Source organism: Chaetodon trifascialis, chromosome 14 (genome assembly GCF_039877785.1).
Source record: "Chaetodon trifascialis isolate fChaTrf1 chromosome 14, fChaTrf1.hap1, whole genome shotgun sequence".
Taxonomy (NCBI): Eukaryota; Metazoa; Chordata; class Actinopteri; order Chaetodontiformes; family Chaetodontidae; genus Chaetodon; species Chaetodon trifascialis.
In genome coordinates, this window is record NC_092069.1 from 22,421,776 (window position 1) to 22,446,942 (window position 25,167).

Here is a 25,167-nt window from a genome sequence, read left to right on the forward strand (position 1 = left end):
CCTTCAGGGACGCTCGCAGCCCGCCTGTTAATATCTGTGCAGACTAATTGAGGGGGTGCAGAGCAGGAGGAAGTCGCCTGCTGACCAGCCTCCAATGGTTTTTCCACTCATTCAGATATTTGTATCCCGCCCTCCCTTCCTCCCTGTCTCCCCCCTCTCCCCCCTCTCAGTCTCTGTCACTTGGCTCTGTGTCGCTGGGATGAATGGGGGTGCCCCATTTAGTGTTGATCCTGTCTCCGGTTGCCAGGGAGTTTCTCTGGTTCTCATGGGGTACTCCCTCGTCTCCGACTCCCTCCCCTGCCTCCTGTTCCCTGCCCAGAGCCCCCACCCCAACATCATCACACACACACACCGCCATCCCACCAATAACACCCAAGGGCTGGTCACAGCTGGCAGGAGCTAATAAACTCATCACTCACAGAGCCTGGCTCCTATTTACCTACTAGACAAAGCACTATAGAGATGGAGGGAGAGAGACGTGTGAGGTGGAGATGGAGGTGGATGAACACTCATTTCTGCTTCCCACAGGCTACTCATACTCCTCTCGACAGTTTGGTCGCAGTTACAGAACCTCAGAGATGCTGAAATCACCACAACAGTATCTTCTTTCATACAGAATTAGTGCATTATCAGCACTCCTTACGATTAACCCCACTGGATGGTAATTGACTGCCGTGGGGGGGGGCACATTGGGGATTTTTAAGTTTGATTAAAATTCATCTTGACTGCTGTTCACACATGTGACCCAATTACTTTGTCTGAGCACAAGGCCGGCCATCTCCATCTCCATTCACACGTACTGTACACATGGATCTGTGGGTTCCCCTCAGGGAGAGTAAAGATAAAGCGTCTGCATGTGCTCACCCACATGCAGACGCCCACGCATACACACATGTGCACGGCTGATGCAGCAGCAGGCATTCACACAAACTACGGACACGCACATAGCAGACTGAGGCAGTGTGAGGCGAGCACACACCTCACACATGTGTTGCATGGAAGCATGGAGGCGAGGTCAATATCTGCATGTGGACACATTCACCATCCATCTGTGAAAGCCTACGAAATTCTGCGATTGGATTCTTATTGATTCCCCCCCCAACCCGTTCAGTGGACCCCCACACCTGACAAAGAGCCCATTGTTTATTTTATTACAAGGAGAATCCAACCACGTGCGAGTGCAGAGAACATGTGATTGATCTGGCTTTATCACCGTGCGATTATCTTCACTTTATACAGCCTGGTCGATGCACCGGCACTAAATCATCAGCATGCTACTCCCATCTCTCTCCATCTCTCTCCATCTCTCTCATCCCCTTCAAGCATCCCACATGCTGTTAGCTCTCATCTGCACTGAAGAATTATATTTTGCGCTATCAATTTCAAATTCTGCCTTCAGTGACAGGTGTCAGCTTTCATCCAGGTTTTTCTCCATTTCCAGTTTTAGATAGTAAATGGTATTTTTAGAGCATCAATGTCGCCATGATTGTGTGGTTAAGAAAACACACTCCTGTAGTATTGAACACAAGGCTATGAATCAATACTGATGAAATGTGAACAATGATTTCTGCCTCTTTATGAGGGCCACCGCTTCATGGGGTGACTGAGGTGTGACTGACAAATACACACACAGACAGACAGAGAGATAAAACATGGCGTGCTTATCTCTCAGACAAAACGATTGGAAATGAGTGCATGTCTCCATCTGACTGTAACTAAAACATCCCTAATGTGAATCCTCTGCAGGTATCTCCATCACACACTCTGCATTCGCGAGCCTTGGGACAGGTTCAAGTGCCTCTGTGTGGCTGAAAGCTGCCATTACATGACAGGTTAAACAATATCATTACACCCCCAGATGGAGTACGGCTTAAACCTCCTCTTAAGTGGCCTCAGGAACACAAGCGTTTCTGAGAGAGGCCTCACGTTCTGCTTTGACTGGATTTGTGTCTAATGCAGATTATAGCCCACATCACTTTGTGAGGCAGACTTCAATAAAATGTGATAAAGTAATTGATTGAGGGCTTACAGCCTCTTCAAGCTTTATCAGTTCTCTGACAAGATAAACACCATAATCATCCCGCACAGATCAATCGCAAGGTAGCACTTTAGATTTACTCATTCAAGGCAGATATTGACTTAATATATCTATCTATATAATTAATATATCTAATATATTCTGGACTGCAGCCTGCGTTTGAAGCAGTGTTTGATTATATTGCCCTATTCCGTAAGAAACGTTCACATCTTTATCTCTTTTCACCTGCAGTTACAAGAGATAAGTCACAGGCCTTTACAGCAGCTACTGCTTCTCAGAGGTATTGCCGCACCTTTATCAAGCAATGCGGTGTATGCTAAGGAATTAGCGTGGAGCAGAGACCTTTTGAAGATGCATTACACAGGCTCTTGAGCTTGTAAACAACAAACGGCTCATGCTGGATTCAGTAGCAGCTTCTCTGCTGGCAAATGGCGCAGAGCGACCAGCAGCCTTACGGTGCTCCCCTGAGACCAGACATGCCGCAATAGTTGGGCCCAAAAAGTCCTAAAATGCATCTCTTTTAACCCCCTCTCTGATCCACAGAGCGCTGAACAGAGCAGCAGCACCTTTTATGCTGGATGAGCAATCATCATTAACAAGTAACAGGTGTGCAGAGGCCAAAGGAACAAAAGTTGCATTGATCTGCTTGTTCGTGTACTGTGGTTTATTTGTCTCAGGTTGCCATATTTGCATGTTTTTGCTGCTGTTTAATTCTAATAAATATTTGTTTGAAAGAGTTTCTGTGCCTTTAACAACCTGCTAACGCCTCACGTCTCTCGCAGCTGTTACACATCACCACTTAAAGCTCATTCAGCAAAGCAAGTGTTGCGGCAGCTGCTCTATTTTTGCACTCCTGATGAACTGAGTGGTTGAAATGGCTGAATTTGGACAGATACTCTCAGTACTTCCTGACAACACATTTTATATTGGTGTTCTTTACTTCTTTTTTTAAACCAGTGTCATTCGTGGGAAGTTTGTGTCTCATGTAGGAGGTGGCCTTCACAGTTTTCTATGAAACCCTCTGCAAAAATCATTAAAATACTTGATTTAACAACATGTGAAATTAGCGGATTAATGGGTTTGAAATAGGTTTGACTGGGGCCAAAGTAACTCAATGTGCTAATCTCACTGTATTATCCTTAAATTATCCAAAGAGGACAGTATTCACTGCTTTCTGCTGTCCTTTTCCACTCAAAATATGAGATAATGCAAGTAAATAAGTATATAAATGTTTATTTCAAAACATGAGAATGGTCATTATGATAAAATTCAATAATATGCTGATACAATTTTTATAAGGGGTAAATTTAAAAGTATTTGTTTAAATATCCAGTACCACAAGCTCTTTCTCATTAAAGACCTAAAATATATATTTTTTCCTCGTAGACACCATGGCATGTGAACACAACCACTTCACACCACAGCAAGGTTTGAAACGTTTAAATGTACATCAGTACCATCAAGTTCTGTTTCAGTGTCTGTGTCTCACACCCGTGGGCCGGTAAAACCCCCATCACCTGTCTAAAGTGTTGAGACTCACACAAGATTGAGTATCACAATGCTGTAGGTGACACTGAGTGCTGGAGTGATTTTCAAAAAGGCCGTCTTCCCTCAGGTCCGACAGAGCGAAGCGCGGCTTCCATCGTTCACCGTTTCTGTCACCAGTCATCTCGTTACATTTATTCATTTCTGAGGTTTTGCTGGAATAAAACCTCAATCCATCAACTCTCCAGTGTCCATAGCCGCGGGAAGCAGGGATGCAGCTCCCTCTAGTGGTTGACTGAATAACTGAGTCCCGGCAGTCAGCCTCTGAAGAGCCCTCTCTCTCTCCATCACTCCACGTTATTAACATGAAGCAAACTTACTTCACTTTCATTTAGTAGAAAACAAAAAATATTAGACTTCATCTGAGTGGAAACTGTGTAAAAGTGGACGTCTGTTTAAATGATTAGAAAAACAAACATGAGGTCTGACTTATCAGAGCTCGCTCAGCTCTGCAGGGAGCAAGAGGATTGTAATCTTCCTTACTGCGTGAGATCATGCACAATGCACAGACAATTTCATTCCACGCTGATGGCATTTGTTCACAGGCCGGAGCCACATTCCAAGCAGATATTCAGCTGTTTGGGGCTTTTTGTGGATGTGGAATAATAAAAGGCTCTGTGAAACGACTTTGAGACTGTAATTTTGTTCTATGGCGCTTTGGAAAATGAGAAACAGTTTTGAACTCGAACACCCAAATACACAACTCTGATTTTAATCCATGGGGTGCTGCAGTGATTCAGTGTTGGGGGGCTCATGTGGGACAGATTGCAAAAAAGCAATGATCAAAACTGGAGCAGCAGACCTTGAGATTACATGACTTTTCCCAGTAACATCTCCTTATTAGACTTATTCAAGTTGATCACCTTTATGTTAAAGAAAAGCATTCTTAGAAAGTTGTGTCGTCTCAAAATGATTATTTGTCATCAGGGGTTGTTTTCAGAGGTCCAGTGTGTTGGATTTAGGGGGATCTATTGGCAGAAATGATAAAATAATATTCATAATGATGCTTTCATTAGTATCTAATCATCTAATCATGACGTTAAACCAATTAGCTCTTCATTTCTAAAGAGGGAGCTGGTCCTCTTCCACAGAATCTGCACCACCATGTTTCTACAGCAGCCCTGACAGGACAAACTAAGCACTGGGTCTTTCGTCTTTTCCGTGGCCACCATAGTAGAAGGTGAGGCCCTTAGTTGCAATGTGTTATGTCACCACTAGCTGCCACTAAATCCTGCACAGTGGACCTTTGTGGACATTAAACCACTGTTAGCACAGGCTGAGCACCAGCTCACTTCACGTGTCACACTGGAGTTGCCCTGTTTTGCCCATATCGACACAAGCTGTCAACATGGACAGAGCAAATGAAATGGCATGGTACCTTGACTTAAACACTAGCAGCCATGAACGGGGCTGGAGGTGTGTATTCGGCTCCAGATGACCAGAATCCATTTCACTACAGACAGTGGAATGAACCTTTCCTAAACCTGTCCATTTAGGTGAATTTTACTGGTTTATTGTTGAAAGCCATCAAACCACAGAGGAAAATTACCATCTCAAAGCATCTGTCAGGGAATGGCTCAGTTTGTGAAAGACGACTGAGTTTTGGCTCTATAAATAACCCCAAAACACATTTTTGACGTAGCTCTGCCAGTGTTTTAACAATGGCGGAATGATGCAAGGTATCAACGCACAAAAGGCAATTTGTAAATGGGATCTTTCGGGTACATTGATTTATGGCTGCACCACTCTTTCTTCACAGTTTTCTTCCTTTATCATTCACATTTTGGGGAAATTATTACTTGAACTACTTAAAATATATTGTTTTTTTTTGCATCTTCACCTCTTGCTGCTGGCACTCTGTTAACACACAAGTTGCATGTGTGTTCTCAAATCTTGCTGTTTGTTCATGCTGATGTCTCTGTGCTCTTTGTGGCTGGTGTCCCTGTGTGCTTGTAGGCCTCTCCAGCCAGTTTACCAGGCTGTACTTCCAGCCGGTGGGCTCGTGCTTGTCAGACAGCTGTGTTGGTTCCTCGCGCGAATCACTGGTCTCCTCAAATTAGCACTGTGGTTTGAGCATTGCCAGATGTCCTGATCTGGGTCTTGTGGAAGTATAGTGAGATTTTACTGAAGTCATGTTTGCTTTCATCCCACAACATTTCCCCTTTATGACTTTATGGATAATGTAGACACTTCACTAGCTCGTAAATTGCAGTTAAAGGTTTTTAGTTGTAATTTTAAGCGAGTGTGGAAATAATTCTGAGTGTGAAAATTATTAGGTTGTAGTAAGTAATGGTGTGAGTTAACATTATACTGTATTTTTTTCAGCAAGCATCCCCTAAACTTAACCCACTCCAGCAAAGCCATCTTCCCACGGCTACGCAAGCACCAGCTGCGCTCCTCCCCCCTGCAATCCTGCACATCAGCGGCTCCAGAAAGACAATCAAGTCCCACTGCTTACACTTGATTGGTTGGCTTTTGTCCTCTCCAAAGTGTTCAGAGTGCCTGATAGGTTAGGCTTCTGTCTGTCCAGGCTTGAAGTGTTCCGTGATTGGACGGTTGTGTTTCCAGCACCTGGTTGGCTGACTCGACTTCGCTCCAAACTGGTGGAAGTGCGCGACAGGACAGTCCTTTCTCTCATCAGCGTGTTAACAGAGCGTAACTGGTTGGCTCTCCCTCTGTCCAAACTGTTAACTGTGTTTAATTGGCTGCTTCTCCCATGCTCCAGAGTCACAGGGCCGCCTGATTGGTTCGCCCTCCCTGTCTGCTGATTATTCAGGGTTTGCAGCTGGCTGGTCCTGTCTCTCTCAGGGAGTTTGGGCTGAGTGGAGCTACTTCTGTCTGTGTTAATAGTTTGTATCCTCTGTCTGTCCCTTTCCCGCTCCAGGCTGGTATCCCTGCGTACGAGTCCGCTCCTCTCTCTCTCCAGGCTGCTCTGGATCTCAGCTCTCCTGGCCAGAGCCTCCCTCAGCTGGGTACGGAAGGTCTCGATCTTCCCCTGCAGGTCCTGGAGCTCCCCCTCCCACATGCTGGTCTGAGCTGCCCTGCTTCCCAGGGGCGAGAGCACCAAGCCTGTGGAGGCCAGTGTCGAGACGGGTCCCCCGTTGATGTGGAGGCTTATCTGCGGAGGCGAGGCAAAACCTCCCAGGTTGCTCAGCCCCAACCCTCCAAGCCCAAGCCCGGGGCGGCCAACCATACCAGGCCTGCCGCGCACAGAGGCGGTGTGCGTGCGCAGCCGGTAGCTGTGGAGGGTCTCCAGGTCAAAGTGCACGCGCTTCTCCTTGGGCTCATGGGATGGTGAGGAGCTGCCGGTGTCTCCAGCTGTAGTGGAAGCGTTGAGGGAAGTTGGAGGAGATGGGGGCGGAGGCTGATGCTGCTTCCTGTGCAGGGTGCAGTTCTCTGAGATACAAGAGGAGGGGCTAGTGAAAGAGAGGAAGATCACAGCAAAGGGCATATATCCAGTGAGATTGACTGTACAGCAGTGTGCACGGATACATTTCCTATAAGCAGACTGCAAACACAAAATATTGACTGCAACACTATCTGACTTAAAACAGACTCATGTCACTTGCTCTGTTTTGATTAAAATTTTTCTGTTTGGGTGATTTTTAATTAAATTAAAGGGTCACGCTTGAAGATCTACCATAAGGCTTACACAAAAATCAGGTTATTGTGGCTATTTTAAAATGTTTCTAGTAGTCGGATGAGCGGTAAACATTAAAACAAACAAGATAATGTCAATCTTTATGCTAAGCTAAGCTAACTGGTTGCAGCTTCTTCTGTGCTTGCCTTTCAGACATAATAGGAGTTTCTCATATTACTTTCGGCAAAAAAGCAAGCAAGTGTTTCCCAAAATGTCAAACCTTAAACATTTGTGATAAATTAAAGGTAATTTCTTGAAGAAGACGCGATAAGGCACCAGCAGACAGCGACATTTGATTCTAGGAAACTTCTCTTCAGACATAATCAGTGTGACTTGCTCAAATGTCGTAATTCTTCTAACTTATTCGGGTAGTTGCTGACAATTAAGCGTGTAGATGCTGAAGTTAGTTAGTGACTTCATTACTTTTCATCCATGCCGGTCAGCTCCTTCCTGACATCCTCATACGTGGTGTGGAGGGCTCGGTGAATTTTCTGCAAGTAGCAAAGAAAAGAAAAAAAAAAACATGAGTGAAATGCTTATTATTGATGTGAGATTTGTTATCTATTCATCAGCTCTGAAACGACTCAGGAGCGAAGGAATTTGAATTTCTAAGAGCCATTATTCTGCCCAGGTGTATAGAACATCTGTGACAGCCAATTCCTGCTGCGGTGCTCCTTTGAATAATTTAATCAAGTGATTGTAACTCGGCGAGGAACGCTTCTTTTCTGCTTAAAAACTGGGAGAGAGGTTAAAGTATCAGTTGCTGAAGCCCTTTTTGATTTACGTACCCAAGTGCCTCGGTTAGGCTGCAAAAAAACCTCCATCTCCAACCCAATCTCTGGCTGTGTTTGTTCTAAGTTTTCCTGAAGACGTGTGAAGGAAAGGCAGCGGTTGACTGTAGACGGGGATTATCTTGAGAGGCTAACTCAGATAGCTGAGCTGGTTTTGTGATGAATGCTAGAGGCTGCCTGCGAGTGGTTGCCCTTTTTAGAGGGATGGAGCAAACAAATGTGAGCCGTCTTGATATTCGCACTGCTAGTTCCATTGTTCGCTCAACAGTGTTGCCACAGGCGCCTCATTTGCTAATGGCTGAGTTTCATAAACAACAAAAATATGACCTTTAAATCCCCAATTTGTTGTTCATTTGGTGTAGTGTCATAAACACACTACACCAGTATAATTGCAAAACAAATTTTATTCATTTTCTTTGTTGTTTTCTCTGCAAAATAGCAAATTTGAATCGCATGCTAAATAAAACATTTCCAAACTTATTTTGCTGAGAGAAAAAAACCCAATAAAAGACAGAAATTTAAATAAAAAGAATAAGACTTTTCTAATCAGCTGCCTCAGAATAGACAAAACTAAGCCAGCAAGTGCACAAAGACATATTGTGTGGTCATGAACAAATGACTAAGCACTGCCCAGGAACCGCTTAATAACTTTGTACTTAATTAACTAATTAATTTGAAACGCTCAAGTTAATTTGAAGAGCCAAATGAAAGCATTAATGAGTTAATTCACAGCGCTTAATTAGCATCGATACATTTGGCTTTAAGTTAAAACAGTTCAATTGAAATCTGTCCAAGAAAACATGATATAATTCAGTTTTAGGGAAAATATTAGAACCTTTTCTTGACTGTCATTATGAGTTTCAAACACTAGAGGGCGTAAGTCACCTGCAAAATAAGAGTTAACTCCCGAGGGTAAGGATGTCTCACCACTGTGTGTGTGTGCACATGTAAGCAATGCGAAGAGGGCAGTTAGTCTTTGTGTGTGCGCTGCAGTGTGTGCGAGGCTTTGCAGGTGTGTGAGAGCGTTCACTCACCTGGCTGGTGTGCAGCCAGTACTGCAGCGTGTGCGTTCGCCGGAGGCGCGGGATGACCAGGTGATAGAAGGTGTGTTCACCTGCCAAGGTCAGCAAGGCTCCACCCACCCCCATGCACAGAAGCACAAAGAGGCCCGAAAAATGCTGGATCCCCATCTGTAGAGTCTGTGTGGGCGGTGACAGGAGACAGAGAGGGGTTGGGCGAGTGAGACAGATTAGTTAAGACTTAAGCTGACACAGAGGAAAATACACAGATTGATGATTTGTGTTTACATAATGACTATTTTAGGCCACTTTTTGTGAGTATGCAATTGATATTCTGCTGTTGTACATCTAGTTTGGCTGTGTAAGCCCAGAAGAATGGAAATAAAGCGGAGAGGGCAACAGCGTAAAAGACGCTGTTTGGAAAGAAGAGGATGTGGAGGAGCAAGGCAGGGGAGAGAACGAGCATAAAGAGCTGACGGGGAGAAGCAAAACTGAGAGTAATAGAAAGAAACAGCAGTTAGCATGGAGATGGTAAAAAGAGACGACGGCTAATTGAGGAGCAGTTTGTTCCCATTTGGTTCGCCCACATCCCCCCCGACATAATGTCTATCGCTTATGAGGCTTTCATGGGCCTGAAGGAGGTGGAAGACACAGTGGTGAGGTTTCCCATTGCTCTCTAATCATGTTCCCTTCGCCCGGCTCATTTCTGCGCCGCCTCCGATGGCAATTAGCCCCATGCTGACGCGGCAAATTCATCAGCGACAACACTGACCTCCTTTTGCTCCCAATCCAGAGGGCGAGATGGCACTAACGCCCACGTTGTGCGAGAGAAGCCCCCTTCTCTGGGCTCCGAATGACATGAATCCTAATAACTTCCTGATGCAGGGAGAAGTTAAAGCTTTCATTGCGGCGCGGGAACCTGTGACTGTGTAATTGCGTTTGTTGCTATAATATGATTCAACTTTGAAGTGGGATTTAAAAGGGACGGCCGGAGGGAGTTGAATGGCTTCTCTATTCACAAACAACAGATATACAGACAGTGCGCTCTGTCTAGAGATTCCCAGTTCTTTTAAAAGAATGAAGAGGAAGGGGAGGGCGAGAACTGAGAGTGCTCTGCTGTAGCACACACGAGACACAAATAAGTATTGACACTCAGACAGTACGTGCCTGTAACTCCAGTTAAAGCCTGAGTTTATGTGATTGTATGTCTTTGTCTGCGCAGGTGAACGGTCCGGTTAGTGTACGTGTGCTCAGCTGGGAGGCAGTCCTGTGCGTGGCCCAAAGGGAGACTCATTTATAAGAGTACAGCTACAGAAGGTTTGCTTTACACACCAAACACGTACTCAATACACAAGCCCGCTCTCCCACCAATGACTTACCTCAGTGACTGCAAAGACTCGCTTCCCGCAGGGCACCACCTTATACCATTTGTCATGCAGCATGTCCATGAAGCCATCAGACTTGTAGCGACTCACGAACTCTGACACGTTGCGGGTTAGAGGAGAGCCCTGGGGCAGGCCGATGCCGTAGCCTGAAAGAGGAGACGCACAGATGTAAATACATACACGAGTAACCGAATCAGACAGCAGCAGCCAGGTCTGAGGAAGCTGGTGTGTGTGAGCAGGAAACCTCAGCCAGCTGCACTTAGCCAAAGGGCAGATGCCCTCTGGAAAAGGGAGATTTCAGAGTTTACAGGCTTCAGCAGGAATCAGACGAAACGCCTTTTCTGAAAAGTACAGTACAAACACATTGTCCTGTGCTTTTCCTGGTTTAGTATTTGTGTAGGGAAACAAAGCCCAGAGCCACTAAAGCTAGCGGAGTGTGTCTACAGCCGTGGATCAGACTCTGCTGTTGAGCTGTCTGTTGTCTTTATTGATTTCCTGACTATCGCTTCCCACTGCAAAATATTAGGTCAATATAATGGCGGGAAAAAACTAGAGGACGTTTATTATTCTCAGATGGTCACTTGTAGGTGATCATGGTCTTTTTCAGACTACATGCCGAACCCCAATAACTATTATCCCGGGGTCTTTCATGACCTGCAGGAGGGGCTCGACTAGGGATGAAATGAACGGATTCTTATTAATTGAACTGGGTTTTGGTCAGATGGGGTTTTCCCACATTTAATATAGCTTCTTTGTCAATGCCATGATAAAAACTAGTTGGATCTATGTAGTCCCAGCAGGCCACCGCGTCAGTCTTTAGCGCCCCTGAAATCCCTGCCCTCATGTTTCCTTACATAAAAATAATTCTTAAGAGTGCCAAGCAGTGAGCGCAGTTTACAGTGTTTTAAAGCCGGGGAAAAAGAGAGCACTGGCATCTGATCGGTGCCTTCAGCTGAGGCACTAAAATCGGTATCTGAAGTGAAAAAGGTGGATTAGCGCATCCCTGCGCTAGAGACAGACTTTGGGGATCAGCGTCAACATCTAATGCACCTGAAGCCTCGCCGAGCACGCCGTCGACGTCGTCAAGCTGCTAGTCTTCCTGTCAGAGCCTCGTGACTTGTCTTCCACTATGAAACCCTCCGCGAGATAAAATGACAAATTGTCGTGGCCGCCGCTCATTCCCATTCCAGGCACCCCCCCGACGCCACGTAGCCTGAGCCGGGATTGGGGTGAGATCAGGTTTGACTATCACCCAACGCCATCGACTGTTTCACTACGAAATCAGAAATACAGGAACACCGGCCACTGATGAAGGCCATTTCATACAAAAGAGCACTTTTTGTCGACTGGTAGAGGAAGAGGTGGAGGGTCAATCTGAGGACTTTGGACCAGAAATGCAGAGCAGAAGATGAAATCTCACACATACTGATAAGAAAGCCTGAGACAACTTAGAGAAAGACAGGGGTGTCACCTTAAAGCCATGTGAGAAAGGAGGGAGGATAGCTGCACTGGATACAAGCAAATACGGTGAGAAAATAAAGAAATGCTTGATGAAAAATACTACAAGAAGCTACTATTTGACCCCATAGGGAATTGTACGTGTGAGCTGGATGCCGTTATTAAAAAGGGCCAAAATAACACGTGGATTTCTGAAAAAGGAGCCCAGTTTCTGCTTGATAAATCTCCAGCCACACCTGCGACTCACCGTTTGCCCATTTCTTTCTCGACGCAGAAGAAGCAAGAATCAAATTAATCAAAGATGGAGGCAAAATAACCGCAACGGTCTTCAGGAAACACGCTGACAAAAACAATTCCAATTCCACCGTCCAATGTCCTTGAGAGGAAGTTTACCAGCGAGCCAACTTTGCAGGCTTAAACGCATCTGTAGTGCAGAAAATGAATTCAGGCAGCAAAGCGGGAACACGTTACGCACCTCCACTCAGGGACAGAGGCTGAAGAAAACAGCTGCTCGTCAAGAACAACGAAATGAAAAGACCCCAACCTGGAGATTGTTTTAATCTATAATCCATTCTGTTCTGTCTATGCAGTAAATACCACGCAGGTCAAACACCTTGAAAGTTAAAAAGTCAGATCAGTGAGCGCAGGAGTAGCACACGATGGTGGTGTTATGAGTAGTATTAAGACCAGTATTACCAGGATTAATGCATTGGAAGTGAAAAAGTGTTGCTCAGTCAGAGGCGGTAATCTTGAAAATTACTTTTACAACTTGAGTGTTAGTGGATTCATCTTGTGGAAACCTTTTATCCGACTGGCACGAATGAGGAAAACAGGTTGATCCCCCTCCTGTAAATCTCTCCTCCTTACAGCCCAACGAAAACTTACCAAGATTACAAAACACATCTTTCATCTGACGCTTGTAGGATTCTGCAGTGAGATATTAATCAAATTATGTGTTTTTGGAAGTTATACTGACCCCTTGTTAGATCTCAGAATATCTGTTTGGTCCTCAGTGATTGCCGTAGTTAGATTTTCTAGATGTTTGGTATTTGAAATGTCTCACCACCTGTTTACCTACCTGCCCATTCTGTGCATTGCAATGACTGAAATAACTAATCAAACGATGAGTGCAACCCTCTCTTCTTTATACCTGGACGTTAAGTTTGACTCAACCTGCTTCAGCGAATAAGATGCAAATACGCTCATATTTCACCTGACTGCGCTCCTTACACGCAGTTACGTTCCCCAGCTCGCGCTCGCATGGCTGTGGTCGCCCCTCGGTGATTTATTAGTGTAATATAAATTATTTCTGTGTAAATGAAAACACGCTGTAGGAGGAGCTGGTCCGGCAGCACCACGTCTTACGAGAGCTGACTCAAAGTTTCGGCGAAGGAGCATCCGTCATGGTGTTTAACAACTTTTTTTTTTTACACTTTCCTCACTTGTACGACATGTTCCATTCCTTTGTCGGTCTCAATTAATGTTTTCTTTGCTTCCTGCGTGCTGGATTAGTTTTATTTTGCTGCTTTACAACGTTTCCATTAGCGTGGCCCCCTGAAGGTTGCCTGACGAACATTAAGAAGTACATGACACTTCGTACTAATTCAGCCGTCGGACTGAAAAAGCTGTGTGTCTTATTCTATTTCTACTGGCAGATTTATGAATGTGTTAAGAGCAGCTGTGGGATGTGCTTCGTCACCATGTGCCCAGATTGCACAAAAATCACCTACAAAGCATCAGAAATAATTGGACCTCTCACCTTGACCTCACCACCGGAAAACACTTCTCATATTCTACGACGCAGATGTTCACTCATCTGCTCCGGCTGCAGATGAAACCCCCCGTTTTATACAAAGGCCAAATAAAGGTCAGCTCGGCTCCATTAACACTGGAAACTGATGACATGCGTTAGACCTCTTTTGTCTTCTGTTTATGTTTGTTGAAGGTTGAGAAGATGTGCAAGCTCAGTTAACACAATGAATTCAAAAACACATTTATGCAATTTTTTGAGTAGCTTACTTTACATAAATTTTTGCAGCGTTGTTTATAAGTATTATATTAGAGGAAAATATTCCACCATTGCAGCTGCAGGACCTCTTTGCAGGAACACTGGATGAGCTGCAAATACAATATTACGAGTTCAAACCTGTGGCTGTCACAGATACAGATTTAATAACTTCAAAGGTATTCTGATTATGCAGTGAGTAACGCAAAGTCGCTGCTATACATGAAATATTAATCTGTGCTTGATTTGCAGAAATTGGCCCATTATCACTTGATTGGTATTGCCTTGGACTTCCTAATTCTCCTCCGGCTTAAGTTAAACACCAGCAGCATGTGAAGTAATGAGACCAAGCACAGCAATAAAATATACAGTAGGTAGAGCAATAAAATTATATAACTTTAATATTTTTAATTAAGTAACAGATTTAAGGACTTTTTTTTTTCCCCACCGCTCTTCATTGCTTTAATTTGAAAAGCGGCGCAGTCATGTATCATTATCCGACTCGAAAGCTTGAGAGAAACGTCGCTCTGCACTGGCCGGACTTTGAAACTGCATCTGTTTTGCATTACAGTTCACGTCGCTGCAGGTGGAGAATGAGAGAAATCTGTCCCTCAGCTCCGAATCAAAAGACCCTCTCAGAGATTTATTGTTATACAAGATCTCCTGGGGTTGTTTGTTTCATTTCATCTGTACCGCAGTCAAAGACAGTCATGCCAACAGCGCTTTTGTGTGTGTGTGTGTGTGTGTGTGTGTGTGTGTGTGTGTGTGTGTGATTGACTCGGACCTGGCAGCAGTTTGTGAGTGTGTTTATGTGTGTGTGTTGGCTGTCAAGGTGTGTGAGAGCCTGATGGGGGTTGCAGACAGAAAGAGAGAATAGCTAAGGTTCACCTAACTGTCACACTCCGCTTCCTACATGACAAAGAGCGTCTACGCTCCCCTCCCTTTGCCCGTGCCCTCCTTCCCTTCCCTCCTCATGTTCCTCCTCCCCTCCTTGCCTCCTCCTTCCCTGTCAGAGGTCGTTTCTCTCCCACCATTGCCTCCAGTCTCTTCCTCCGTTAGTCCGCTCCTTATCTCTGTCATCCCTTCAATTTCGTTCAATTTCTGCTTCACTCCATTCTTCTCTTTATCTTCCAGCTCCTCTCCTGAGTCCATTGCTTTGTCTCCCTCCTCCTTCGTATTTTTTTCTTTCCATTCCAGCAGACAGACAGCATTTTTCTGTCATCAGCCTATCTCCATCCGCATTTCTTCACAGCACTCAGTCAAATGGTGAAATACAAGTGGGCAGCTACTTGTCATTTGTTTTGATTCTTTCCCCCAGACATCCTCATATTCCATCACGAGCGTCAAGTCCCAGAGATGTCACTCAAATCTCCCACTCACTTCCTCGCTCGCAGACACACCCGGGCACGGCAAGTTTTACTGCAAAACACTTTATATAGGTTTGTAAAATTTTTACTGCCTTATTTCCAAATCGAGAACGCAACTCTTCGGCCAGCATTCGTAACTTTTCTTTTGTGTTTCTGTGCTGCAGCTCCATGAGATTATTTCATTTTCATCAAACACTGCAGTCGGTGTTAAGTCTCCCTCTTTGATATCTGCTAATGAAGTTTGACTTTCTGTATGTGGCATTCCTTTATTCTTCCATTAATTGCCATTGGAAATGCAAAACACATAATTTACTGTGTGCAGAAGAGTTCAAATAGGGAAAATGCTAAAGCTTCTATTAACTTGGTATTGATAGAGCAGCTTTATGTCGCTCGTGCAGTATTAAGTTTGGAGGTTATAGCCAAAAATCTCTATAATAATTGCTGTAATACTTCTGGGATGAGTGCATGCATTTATTGTAGTATGTCCTGTTTAACTGCAGTACGGATGGTCGAAGATGCTGTCGGCTGATTGGTCGGTTGGACTTGGTTGCGGCCATCAGGGGCTCACACAGCAGACATTTATCAAAAGTTGTAATAAGAGTTTCATAATATCTGCAATTCAATAAATGTGGTTTAATTTCAGAGCTGGTAGTTATATTAAAGTGCTGTGGATGGATAACAGCTGCAGTTTTAGTGTTGCAGCCGAGGATTACTTTCATTATCAATTTCTTGAGTTTCTTGGTAAATAACTTGGTCTGAAATGTTTCCCCACGCTCAGGGTGGCATCTTTGCATATTCCTTGCTGTCTAATTTGCTTGAAAAATGGCAAAGTTGATAGACGAATCAGTTCAGCTCTGAATATTTGCTTTCCTTTCACCTGTGCACTCTATAAGGCATATTTTACTCTAAACGGACGCTGGAATTAAACTCCAAACACACACACAAGCAGAGAAAGGCGTCCACGCGTCACTCCTGGCAGACGCGAGCTGCCCGACCGACAACAGTCTCGCCGCCGGCGACAAAGCCTCCTGCCAGCCTCGTTCTGAGCTTCAGACGCTCTCCGTCCTGCTTGACTGAGCGTGTGTGGACCACTTATGCACACAGGGACGCGCACGTCCACACACGGCGCACGCACATACAAACAAGCGGCGAGCAGCTGCATGTTCAGTGGCAATATTATTAATGGGGTGTGTCTAGGCTGTCGTAAACATCTCCCAACAGCACTCAGTGGAAAGGGGTGCTTGGCGCCGCCGCCGCCGCATCTCTCTCCACTTAAGCAGCCTGGAGATTTCAGCAGAGCGCCTCGCCTGCAGCGACTCTGCACTCCCAATTCCTCCGCCTGGCTGTATCTCCTGCTGACCACAAACCGCTCTATAAATCCTGGCCGCATCCTTGTATGGACCAAATAACACCCCCCCCCCCCCATCCTTTCTCTCTGTCCTTTCTCCCCCTCCCTCATTCCATCTGCTTGGGGTGAAGGTTTGTCTTGATTAGGGGACTCTGTTGGCTGCCTCTTTTATCACTGGCTGTGCAGAAAGGCGCAAACTGGCAGTGGGCAAATGAAAGCCCTCTATCTCCTTCTTGTGCTCAACTCCCACTTCGCTCAACCCCCCCACTGGCCCTCCCTTTCTTTACCTTTGTTGTTCTTTCCCTTACTTACTTTTTTTCCCATCTTATTTTCTGTCCTCCCTTTTTTCCCCCTCAGATCTCCTCCTCCTCCTCCTCCGCCTGTGTTTTTCCTCTCTCACATTTCCTGTCTGGGCCATTTCCTGCTCTTTCTTCCTCTCCCGTTCAGACTTATTGAGCTATTCACTCCCATCCCATTCTTCCCCACGCAGGCTGTTGGGGTGAGTAGCGACCAAAGGCAGCGTGGATCCTTCGTCTGCCTTTTCTTGCAGACCGAGAATGAGGGAGACATCAAACTGACCCACTCTATATGCCAATGAGACCTGCTTTCTCATCCCCACAGTCACGGGTAACGCTACAGCCATGTCTCTTGGCTCGTTTTGTCTTGTGCGGCGAAGAAAGCAGCAGATAATCTCCAGTGAACCAGAGTTGTACAGAGAGCAGGGAATGTGGGAGTGGGGTCTTTCTGAGGCTACGCTTTGATTGACAGAGAAATGGTATCAAAGTCAGTGTTTGGTCCCATGCGGCACCCTTACCACTGTCTATTTACTGTCTTTGTATCTGTGTGTGCCTGTCTCTGAGATGGGAGGAGAGCACGGCTGAGCTGAAGCAAATACACATGAGAGTACACACACACACAGAAACATAAACATACAACATGCATGAGTGCCCGGCATGAGCGCACATGCTAATGCTATACCTGTAAAAGCCTAAAGTGGCAAAACTGAGTTTAGGTTAGAGGTTAAATGCTTGATGCATCCAGCGAACATGTTGTGCTGTGGAAAATTTCCCTTCAAAGTCACCTTCAGACGGCGTGCACGTGCCGATGACATGTGACTAGAATACAGTAAAACTTGCAATAATGGCTGGAACCTTTATTTACCTCAATGAAAGCGAGCACCAGACTTTTATTAGAGCCAAGACATAATTTCTCTTGACAGGTCGCCCGCAGCCTTTATTCCTGAAAGTGATACAGTTTACTCTTGTTCTGCAAAAACACCCACCGCTTATATGTATTCATGAAGTATGTGTTTATAGCACACGCATTTAAGGAAGCTGCTGCTGCTGCTACTCCTACTGTCATTACTGCTCTGCTTCATCATAACAGCGCACATCTGGCTTTGAAAAACATGATCTATTGCTTGTGTTTATCATTAGCTGTTGAACACAATGGTGATTAGCCATGTAGCCAAAGCATTCATAAAACAGATGAATAAGACTGACTGTTCATGTCAGTGCTTGCAGGATATTGTTGGTGGTATTTTAGAGCTGCTGCTAACAGGCTAGGCTGTTAATAATGCACAATATTAAACCATTGTCTCTTATAGTTTAGTTGGGAAGTGTAAAAGCTATAGGTGGAGAAGAACAGGGACGGGGAGGTCGAAGCAAAACGGTGGAAAATTCAACTTTGTTAACATGAAAGCATGACAGCATGGCTCCTCTCCGTGGCCTTTTTCCCTCGCTTGCTGTGTTTCCTACGGGGTTTCACATAGAAGGGGAAGAAGAAGAGGCGAGGATGTCCTTCTGACAGTCTAAAAGGAAAACAGTTTCCCTCCAGAAGAACACACATTAAACACACCACTATGCTCACAAGCACCAGCGCTCTCTCTCACGCGCCGTGTGCATAAGCCGACTCGTTCGAAGTAGCAACGTACAAAAAGTTGAATATAACGACCCCCTGTGTGGATTATTAGCTGCGTTTTGACTGGGAGTGGATTTGTCTATATGCTTCATGACTGTGCTGCAGTTAGTTCGACCTGTGAGCGTTAAGTCCAAAGTATTCTGACTGGGCACTGTTGTGAATAATAGATGGCTGAGTACTCGGACCCTGAAGCGTTATAAGTTCATCCAGTGCATCACTGTGTTGCTCTGTCAGTCATGTGGCTAACTGCAGCATCTGATCTTCCCTCTAAACGCGAATGCGTGCACACTATATGTTTCTTATATATGTGTGTTCGTGTGTGTGCAGAGGGGAATGCTTTGAGGTGTACATCGAGTAATATCCCAGGTTAAAAAGCAGTTTACTTCAGTGTATTAGAAATAGAATTTGAGTATAGAAAAGTCATTAAAATGAAACTGTTTAATGCTTAAAGTATGTTTGACATATACTTTTAAACAGTGTGCTTCTAAATAGATGTCTTTAAGTTAAATATATTATAAATGAAAATACTAATTCTGCAATACGTAAAGTGATACTTTTAATAGTAATAAAGTGTACTTAAACCTATACATACTTATTTTAAAGTCCTTTGTAATACACTGTTAGCATGCTTGATGAAAGGGTACTTAAATTTCACTTCATTTGAAGTATACTTAAGTATATTTCTGACACATTAGTGATATAATACAGCTGTACTGCAGTGTGTTTTGCACACTCATGAATCCTGATTTTCACTGGGGTACTTCAGTACTCTCAAAGTTTGTGAAAAGTTGTGCAAATTTAGCAACTATTTACACTTGAAGTATTACTCAAGTGGTACTCCAGAGGTACTCAAGGACTGCTTGAGTCCATTCAACGCACAAAGTGTAAAAAAGTAGAGTTTAAGTAGAATATTTTCTCACCTGGAAAGTGTGTGTCTGCGTGTGTGTTGCAGTATACAGTATACGTCGTGTGTGTGAGTGCATGAAAAGTGTGAATGTGTATGTGTGTGTGCCACTTTTGGTTTGTGTGCACACGTGTGCGTGTCCTTAATCACATTATGGGGACAAATTGTTTCACACAGTGACACTGTGGGGACAAAAAGCAGGTCCCCACAAGGTCAATTTATTTTAGGATATTGAGACTAGATTTTAGGATTAATACAATTATTATTAGCTCAAGGTTAGCGTAAACGCTGGGGTGGTTGAAGCAGACTTGATTTATGAGTCAAAAAGTGTTTTTCAGAGTAAACAGACTGGCCGGTAAAAACAACCACTGCAAAAAATAACGTTAAAGGATCCGTGCGTTTTAACAACGCCACCAGGGTATTGCCTTAAGTCAATAAAATGTCCTCACAAGCGACCAAGAGTGTCTTTGTGTGTGTGTGTGTGTGTGTGTGTGTGTGCGTGCGCACCTTCAATGGCGAAAGGCTTCCCCACAGTGAGCAGCTTGCACTCCGCGTCGATGGACACCTCGAAGTCCAACAGGGCTTTGTCCATGATGAACGCATCCAGGGCAGGAGGATCTGTCCTTCATCACCGACACGCACACACATCACAAGAGTGAGAGGGAAGCGTTAATTGGAGGCGACGAACCTCAAACTTGTGAAGACCTGTAAATCAGATTTGCAAACTCTCCTGCGCTCGTGCGGGAAGTCTGTATTTCAGGCTGTCGTCCCACTTTGTCATTTATACAGGGGATGAGATTAACAGCATTCTAATGCAGCGTGTAAACACATACATCATTACCTGAACCGGCAGCCTCTGTGGCGGGCTGATAAGGCATTAAACACACTGCCGAAGACTCTCCTACTCCGGCAATATCGATCCTGCTGACCCTAATTGACCCCTAATTATAGACTGTTCCTCTGCGAGCAGCCTCTGCCGCTGGCCGCGGCTGGCAGGAGATAAGTTTCAGGATACTAAACGCAACACACAGGATTTGAATAATATACCTGCACATAAACACAGCGACGGAGAAGAAAAGACGCACACGCCCAGACATCCGAATATGCGTGCGCTCATATGCACGTACATCGAATTTGGCTGGTAGACAGATAAACAAGCATAAATGCCCGTATTGGAAAAAGCACACACACGCGCGCACACACACACACACACACAGTCTAATGGAAAAAACAGAGCAGACTGATCAAATTACCTGAAACTTGTTGTTATTCAGGAGGTTTGCTACGAAACAAAAGGTTGACTTTACAAAGTCTTTGCTGTGCTGGCAAAGCAGAAAAGTCTGTTTTTCTCTGCCTAGACCTGTCAAATATGAGGCACAGGGAGAAGAGAGACGATAGAGACTTCTTTTGGGACCAAAGAGGGTCGGAAGTCGTCCTGTGCCCGGCCTCAGAGAGTGTGTGAGAGGGAGCGAGCATGCGCGTAGGCATGAAAGTGTGTTGTTGTACGCCTCTGTGTGGGTATGTGCATTACTCCCCGCGAGCCCATACATTTGCGTTCATGTGCAGCTGCAGCCCTGGGTGTTCCATCTCTGCAGGAGAAGCCTCGTGAGCTTTTTTTCTCGCCTCGAAGATTTGAGTGCAGTATTGGGGTCAGTAGTTCTGCCAACACAGTATTTCACTGCCTCACTCTGGTTCTCTGCACCGCTGTGACTTCCACTTCTGCTTCGCCTCGCACGCAAACAAACGCCGCCTTCATCTTCCCCGTTCTCATCCTCTTTCTCTGAACAAGCGCTTTGTATCTCCCCACTTGTATCACAAAGTCAGCACATGCTCTATCTCAGCATCTCAGCTGGTGTTCTGTGGAGCAGGCGTAGCATCTGACGAGCGGATGAGGTTATGGCTGTGTGCTGTGTGCTGTGTGGTGCAGCATGTATGTGTGCTCGGTGAAGAGGCGATAAACAAGTCGAGCTCCACAATATAACTCACTGCATTCACTCAAGTACTGTACTTAAGCGCATATTTGATACTTGTACTTTACTGCAGCATTATCTATTCATTCATAATGTAGTTTGTGCATCTCTACACTTGACAGCTTTAGTTAGTGGTTACTCTACAGATGCTTTGTTTTGCATGTAAAATCTAAATTACCTTATAAAACGTGATGCATTGTTATAGATTAAACTGACTTAAAAGTAAATAAAACATATTAAAGTAGCTCCACCTCGACCACAAATGCATCAGTAATAGTAATCCAGTCATATAATAATAATAATTATAATAATAAGGTTACTTGCGTAGCACCTTTCATAGAGGAATTGCAGCTCAAAGTGATTTACAGGAAAGAAATCACATGCACCAAGTGAGTGCCTCTGAAGTGCTGCGAGAAAGAAAAACAGATAAAAAATGAATGTAAAATAAGATGGAGAATAAAACCCACTTGACAATGATGAAAAGGATGAGAATAACGCATAAAACCACAGTGTAAAATTATAAAATACAGGTAAACATAGAGCACACAGAATGCATAAAATCAAGTAAAACACATCTTAAAAGAAGTGCAGCAGTGTGTAAGCGCGAAATTCCAGAATGATAAATATACGATAGTATAACGCACCCAGTGGCCTTTCCTTATTTTACTTCACTTGACTTTTACTTTTTATCATTTAAACACAAATAACACTGAAGATCCGCACACTTCCTCCAGAGCTGCTGCGTTCATGTGTCCTGCGTGTCCACGTATGGATTCAGATGACCCCCGTGTGTGCTTAACTGAAGTTAGTGAAGCTAGTTATTAAAGTCATTAGAATAGAGGGCATTAAAACACTGTAATTTAATTTCAATTAAAAGAGAACGATAAAAATTAAATTTAAATAAACGTCTAATATTAAATTTCCTTGACCAATCCATTAGGCGTGCTGTCTAACCCCCCTTTTTTTTCCTTTGTGGACACCAGTGCACCAGTTATGCGTTTGCATATGTGAACTTGGTTGCAGATACCTGGATAAGCCTCATGCCAGTTTTGAGAAACCCAAATATGCTGGCTTGTTTACTCCAACAGAAACTGGGACACGATGCATGCAAACACCTTATTAAGGTTTCTGATCACTCCTCCTCAACCGGAGACACGCAGTGGTTACCAAGCTGAAAACGATGACGCCAGTAGGCCAAATGTATTGTTGCTCTTATCTTCCATTTCTCATCATCAGACGGAGAGAAGCGAACCATTAACCAGAATCCAGTCAACGCGCAGATCCGAACGAAGGGCGTGATTAACTGACACATACAACCGGAAACCTGATTATAATCGAGAATACATGTGGCTGGAAAACCAGGTCACGTGTCCCATCGTGAACAGATCCGGAATATGATCAAAACCAGAACAGGAAACAGGGATTCTTGTGCACTCCTCAGCACAGCCTCCTTAATCTCTCCGGTCATCTGAGGAGGAGGAGGAGGAGGAGGAGCAGCTTTTATTTACTATGCTCCACAGAGCTGGACCAGACTTCCAGAAGACATAAGACTCCTTTATCCTCTCCACTGCCTTTGAATGAACCTTAGCCACTCTCTCTCATCCTGAACTCCTTCCTCCGTCCTCTTAATTTTTCATTGTTCCTGGCCTGTTTTTTTGTGCCTTGTGTTGTATCAGGAATTCAGTGTTTTAATGCATTATGTAAAGTACTTTAAACCGTCTTTGTGAATTCAATGCGTTACATAAATAAACTCGCCTTGCCTTCCTGCTTTCATCTGCTCACAATCCCCATTTGACACCCGATTCATCCTCGGCCCATATTACATCATTTTATCCCTGACCCTCATTCACATCTACATTCAACACTTTTAATGAAATAGCATTTTTTCCCCTCAAACGTGGAGGACTTTGTTAAGAAAATGAACGTAATTCAGAGGCTCTCACCTCACTTACACTTTGTGCTAAAATGAAGCGTCTCGGAGAAGGAAAAGCTCACGCAGGGTGTAAATATAGGCAGCTCACAAAGTGATGAGCGTTTGATCATATCTCTGTCAGATGCAAAAGCAAACAGCGTGTTCGCCATAATAAGAAAACACCCACAGATGACTTAGACACACAAAAATCAAAGGGGAAATCAGCCCCAACACACCACTTAAACTGAGCTCCATTGCAGAAAGGTCTGCAGGTACAAACAGGAAAAGCAGCCTCGCCGAGCTGCAAATCAAAGCATCCAGAATCTGAATTAACAACGTCATCAGGTGACACATTTTGGAGCTGGTGCACACAAATCATGCCGTGTTTGCTCTTATTGTCAGCAGACAGTATTGCTATGCACAGCGCGCATGGGAAATAAGCGCCAGCCAGAGATAACAGACGCAAACGCGGCTGGATTGTTTAGGTCCGGATTGCATTCGGGCGTGATTTAGATCTATTTACAAACATACATTGTGTGCATGTGTTTGTGTCTTACTTCAACATATGCACGCCTTCTGGGGTGGTGGGCTGGTTGAAGCGTCTCATGTAGTCGTGCATCTCCGGGAAGCTCTTCTTCATGTAATCCTCGGCGCTGCTCTCCCTCACCGTCCCAAAACGGAAGCCCAGGGAGGGATGGTGCAGCTGAGGAAGTGACACAGGAAGGCACGGGTGGAGGTGGCGATAGATGTGATAAAGGGAGGGAGGGTGGGTGTCATGATGGGACTCATATTAAATTCATTCTAGCCATGAACTCCCCACAGGGTTTAGGGATATGGAAAGCGATAATCCTTCACGAATTATTCCGCTCTTCACTCATTAGCCTGTCCTTGTGTAAGATTAGCTTGTGTGTTCATGTAGCTGTGGGCCCATATGTGTGTGTGGCGTGCTGACATGCATGCAGCTGCAAGTTCACGCCCTTGCGTGCGGTCTAACCTTGTCGTCGTGAATTCCCGAGACCTGCTCGAAGGTCTTCTCCCCGACCATGACCGCAGCCAGGTTGGCGGTGTAGCTGGACAGCACCAGCAAGCAGAAGATGGCCCAGAGGTTCATCAGGAAGCGGCCGGTCCAGCACTTAGGAGTCTGCAGAGTGGAGACAGAGAGAAGAGTTGTTGTTGTTTGGGTTTGTTTTGATTTTGCCAGAATAATAGTAATTAAACGGATTAAAAAGATGGAAAAAATAGATCTGTTTGATGAGCGAAGCTAAAAATATCTACGCTCAAAGCTGAAAAATGGCTCGATGTGAAGCCGAGCGGCGACAAGCAACATGGAGGACAGAGAGTGGACACGTGAAAAATAAGAGCAGGGATTAAGACAATTAAAAAAACTAATGTGTGAAGAAAGGTGTGTCAGGTGTTGACATGAATACAACGCTCTCCCCCGAGGCTCGCAGCCTCCTCCCCCTCATTCTCCTCCTCCTTAAAACCCACAGTTTAACCCCCGAGTGAGGCTAATCAAGTTAATATGAGACAGACCAGGAGGACGGCTGATACAGAGGAAAGAAATCTGCAAAAGTGCGACTGTTTGTGAGCCCCATCAGAAATATCTTTCCATGAAATTGCCCGCCTCGGGGAATGAATCCACCTGAACGCTGTGATCCTTTATTTATTCCGCCAATTAAAATCCACTTAACAGAAGAAAAGAGATGCATTTGTAGTGTTTTAAAAGCTGGAAATTAATGAGACATTAATTATACAAACAAGGTTGTAACCCACTGTTATGAAAGTGTTTGGGATGTTTTGAACTCTTAGCATAATTAGTGGGTGAATTGAGAGAAGAGAAAGGGAGGATGGTGTGCACACGACAC

General features: G+C 44.7%; 1 protein-coding gene across 1 annotated transcript in view; it reads right to left on the reverse strand.

Annotated features, from left to right (window-relative positions):
- Nucleotides 1-3,257: 3,257 nt before the first annotated feature.
- The window catches only part of LOC139342752 (glutamate receptor ionotropic, NMDA 3B-like), a 68,798-nt gene continuing 46,888 nt past the window's right edge, over nucleotides 3,258-25,167 (reverse strand). Inside the window, exons 6-12 of the mRNA XM_070980021.1 lie at nucleotides 24,297-24,443; nucleotides 23,860-24,005; nucleotides 19,928-20,043; nucleotides 10,413-10,564; nucleotides 9,049-9,213; nucleotides 7,647-7,714; nucleotides 3,258-6,999 (exon numbers count right to left, since the gene is read on the reverse strand). Coding sequence (XP_070836122.1) covers nucleotides 6,024-6,999; nucleotides 7,647-7,714; nucleotides 9,049-9,213; nucleotides 10,413-10,564; nucleotides 19,928-20,043; nucleotides 23,860-24,005; nucleotides 24,297-24,443 — 1,770 coding nt within the window. The 3' untranslated portion in view covers nucleotides 3,258-6,023. The remainder of the gene's footprint in view (nucleotides 7,000-7,646; nucleotides 7,715-9,048; nucleotides 9,214-10,412; nucleotides 10,565-19,927; nucleotides 20,044-23,859; nucleotides 24,006-24,296; nucleotides 24,444-25,167) is intronic.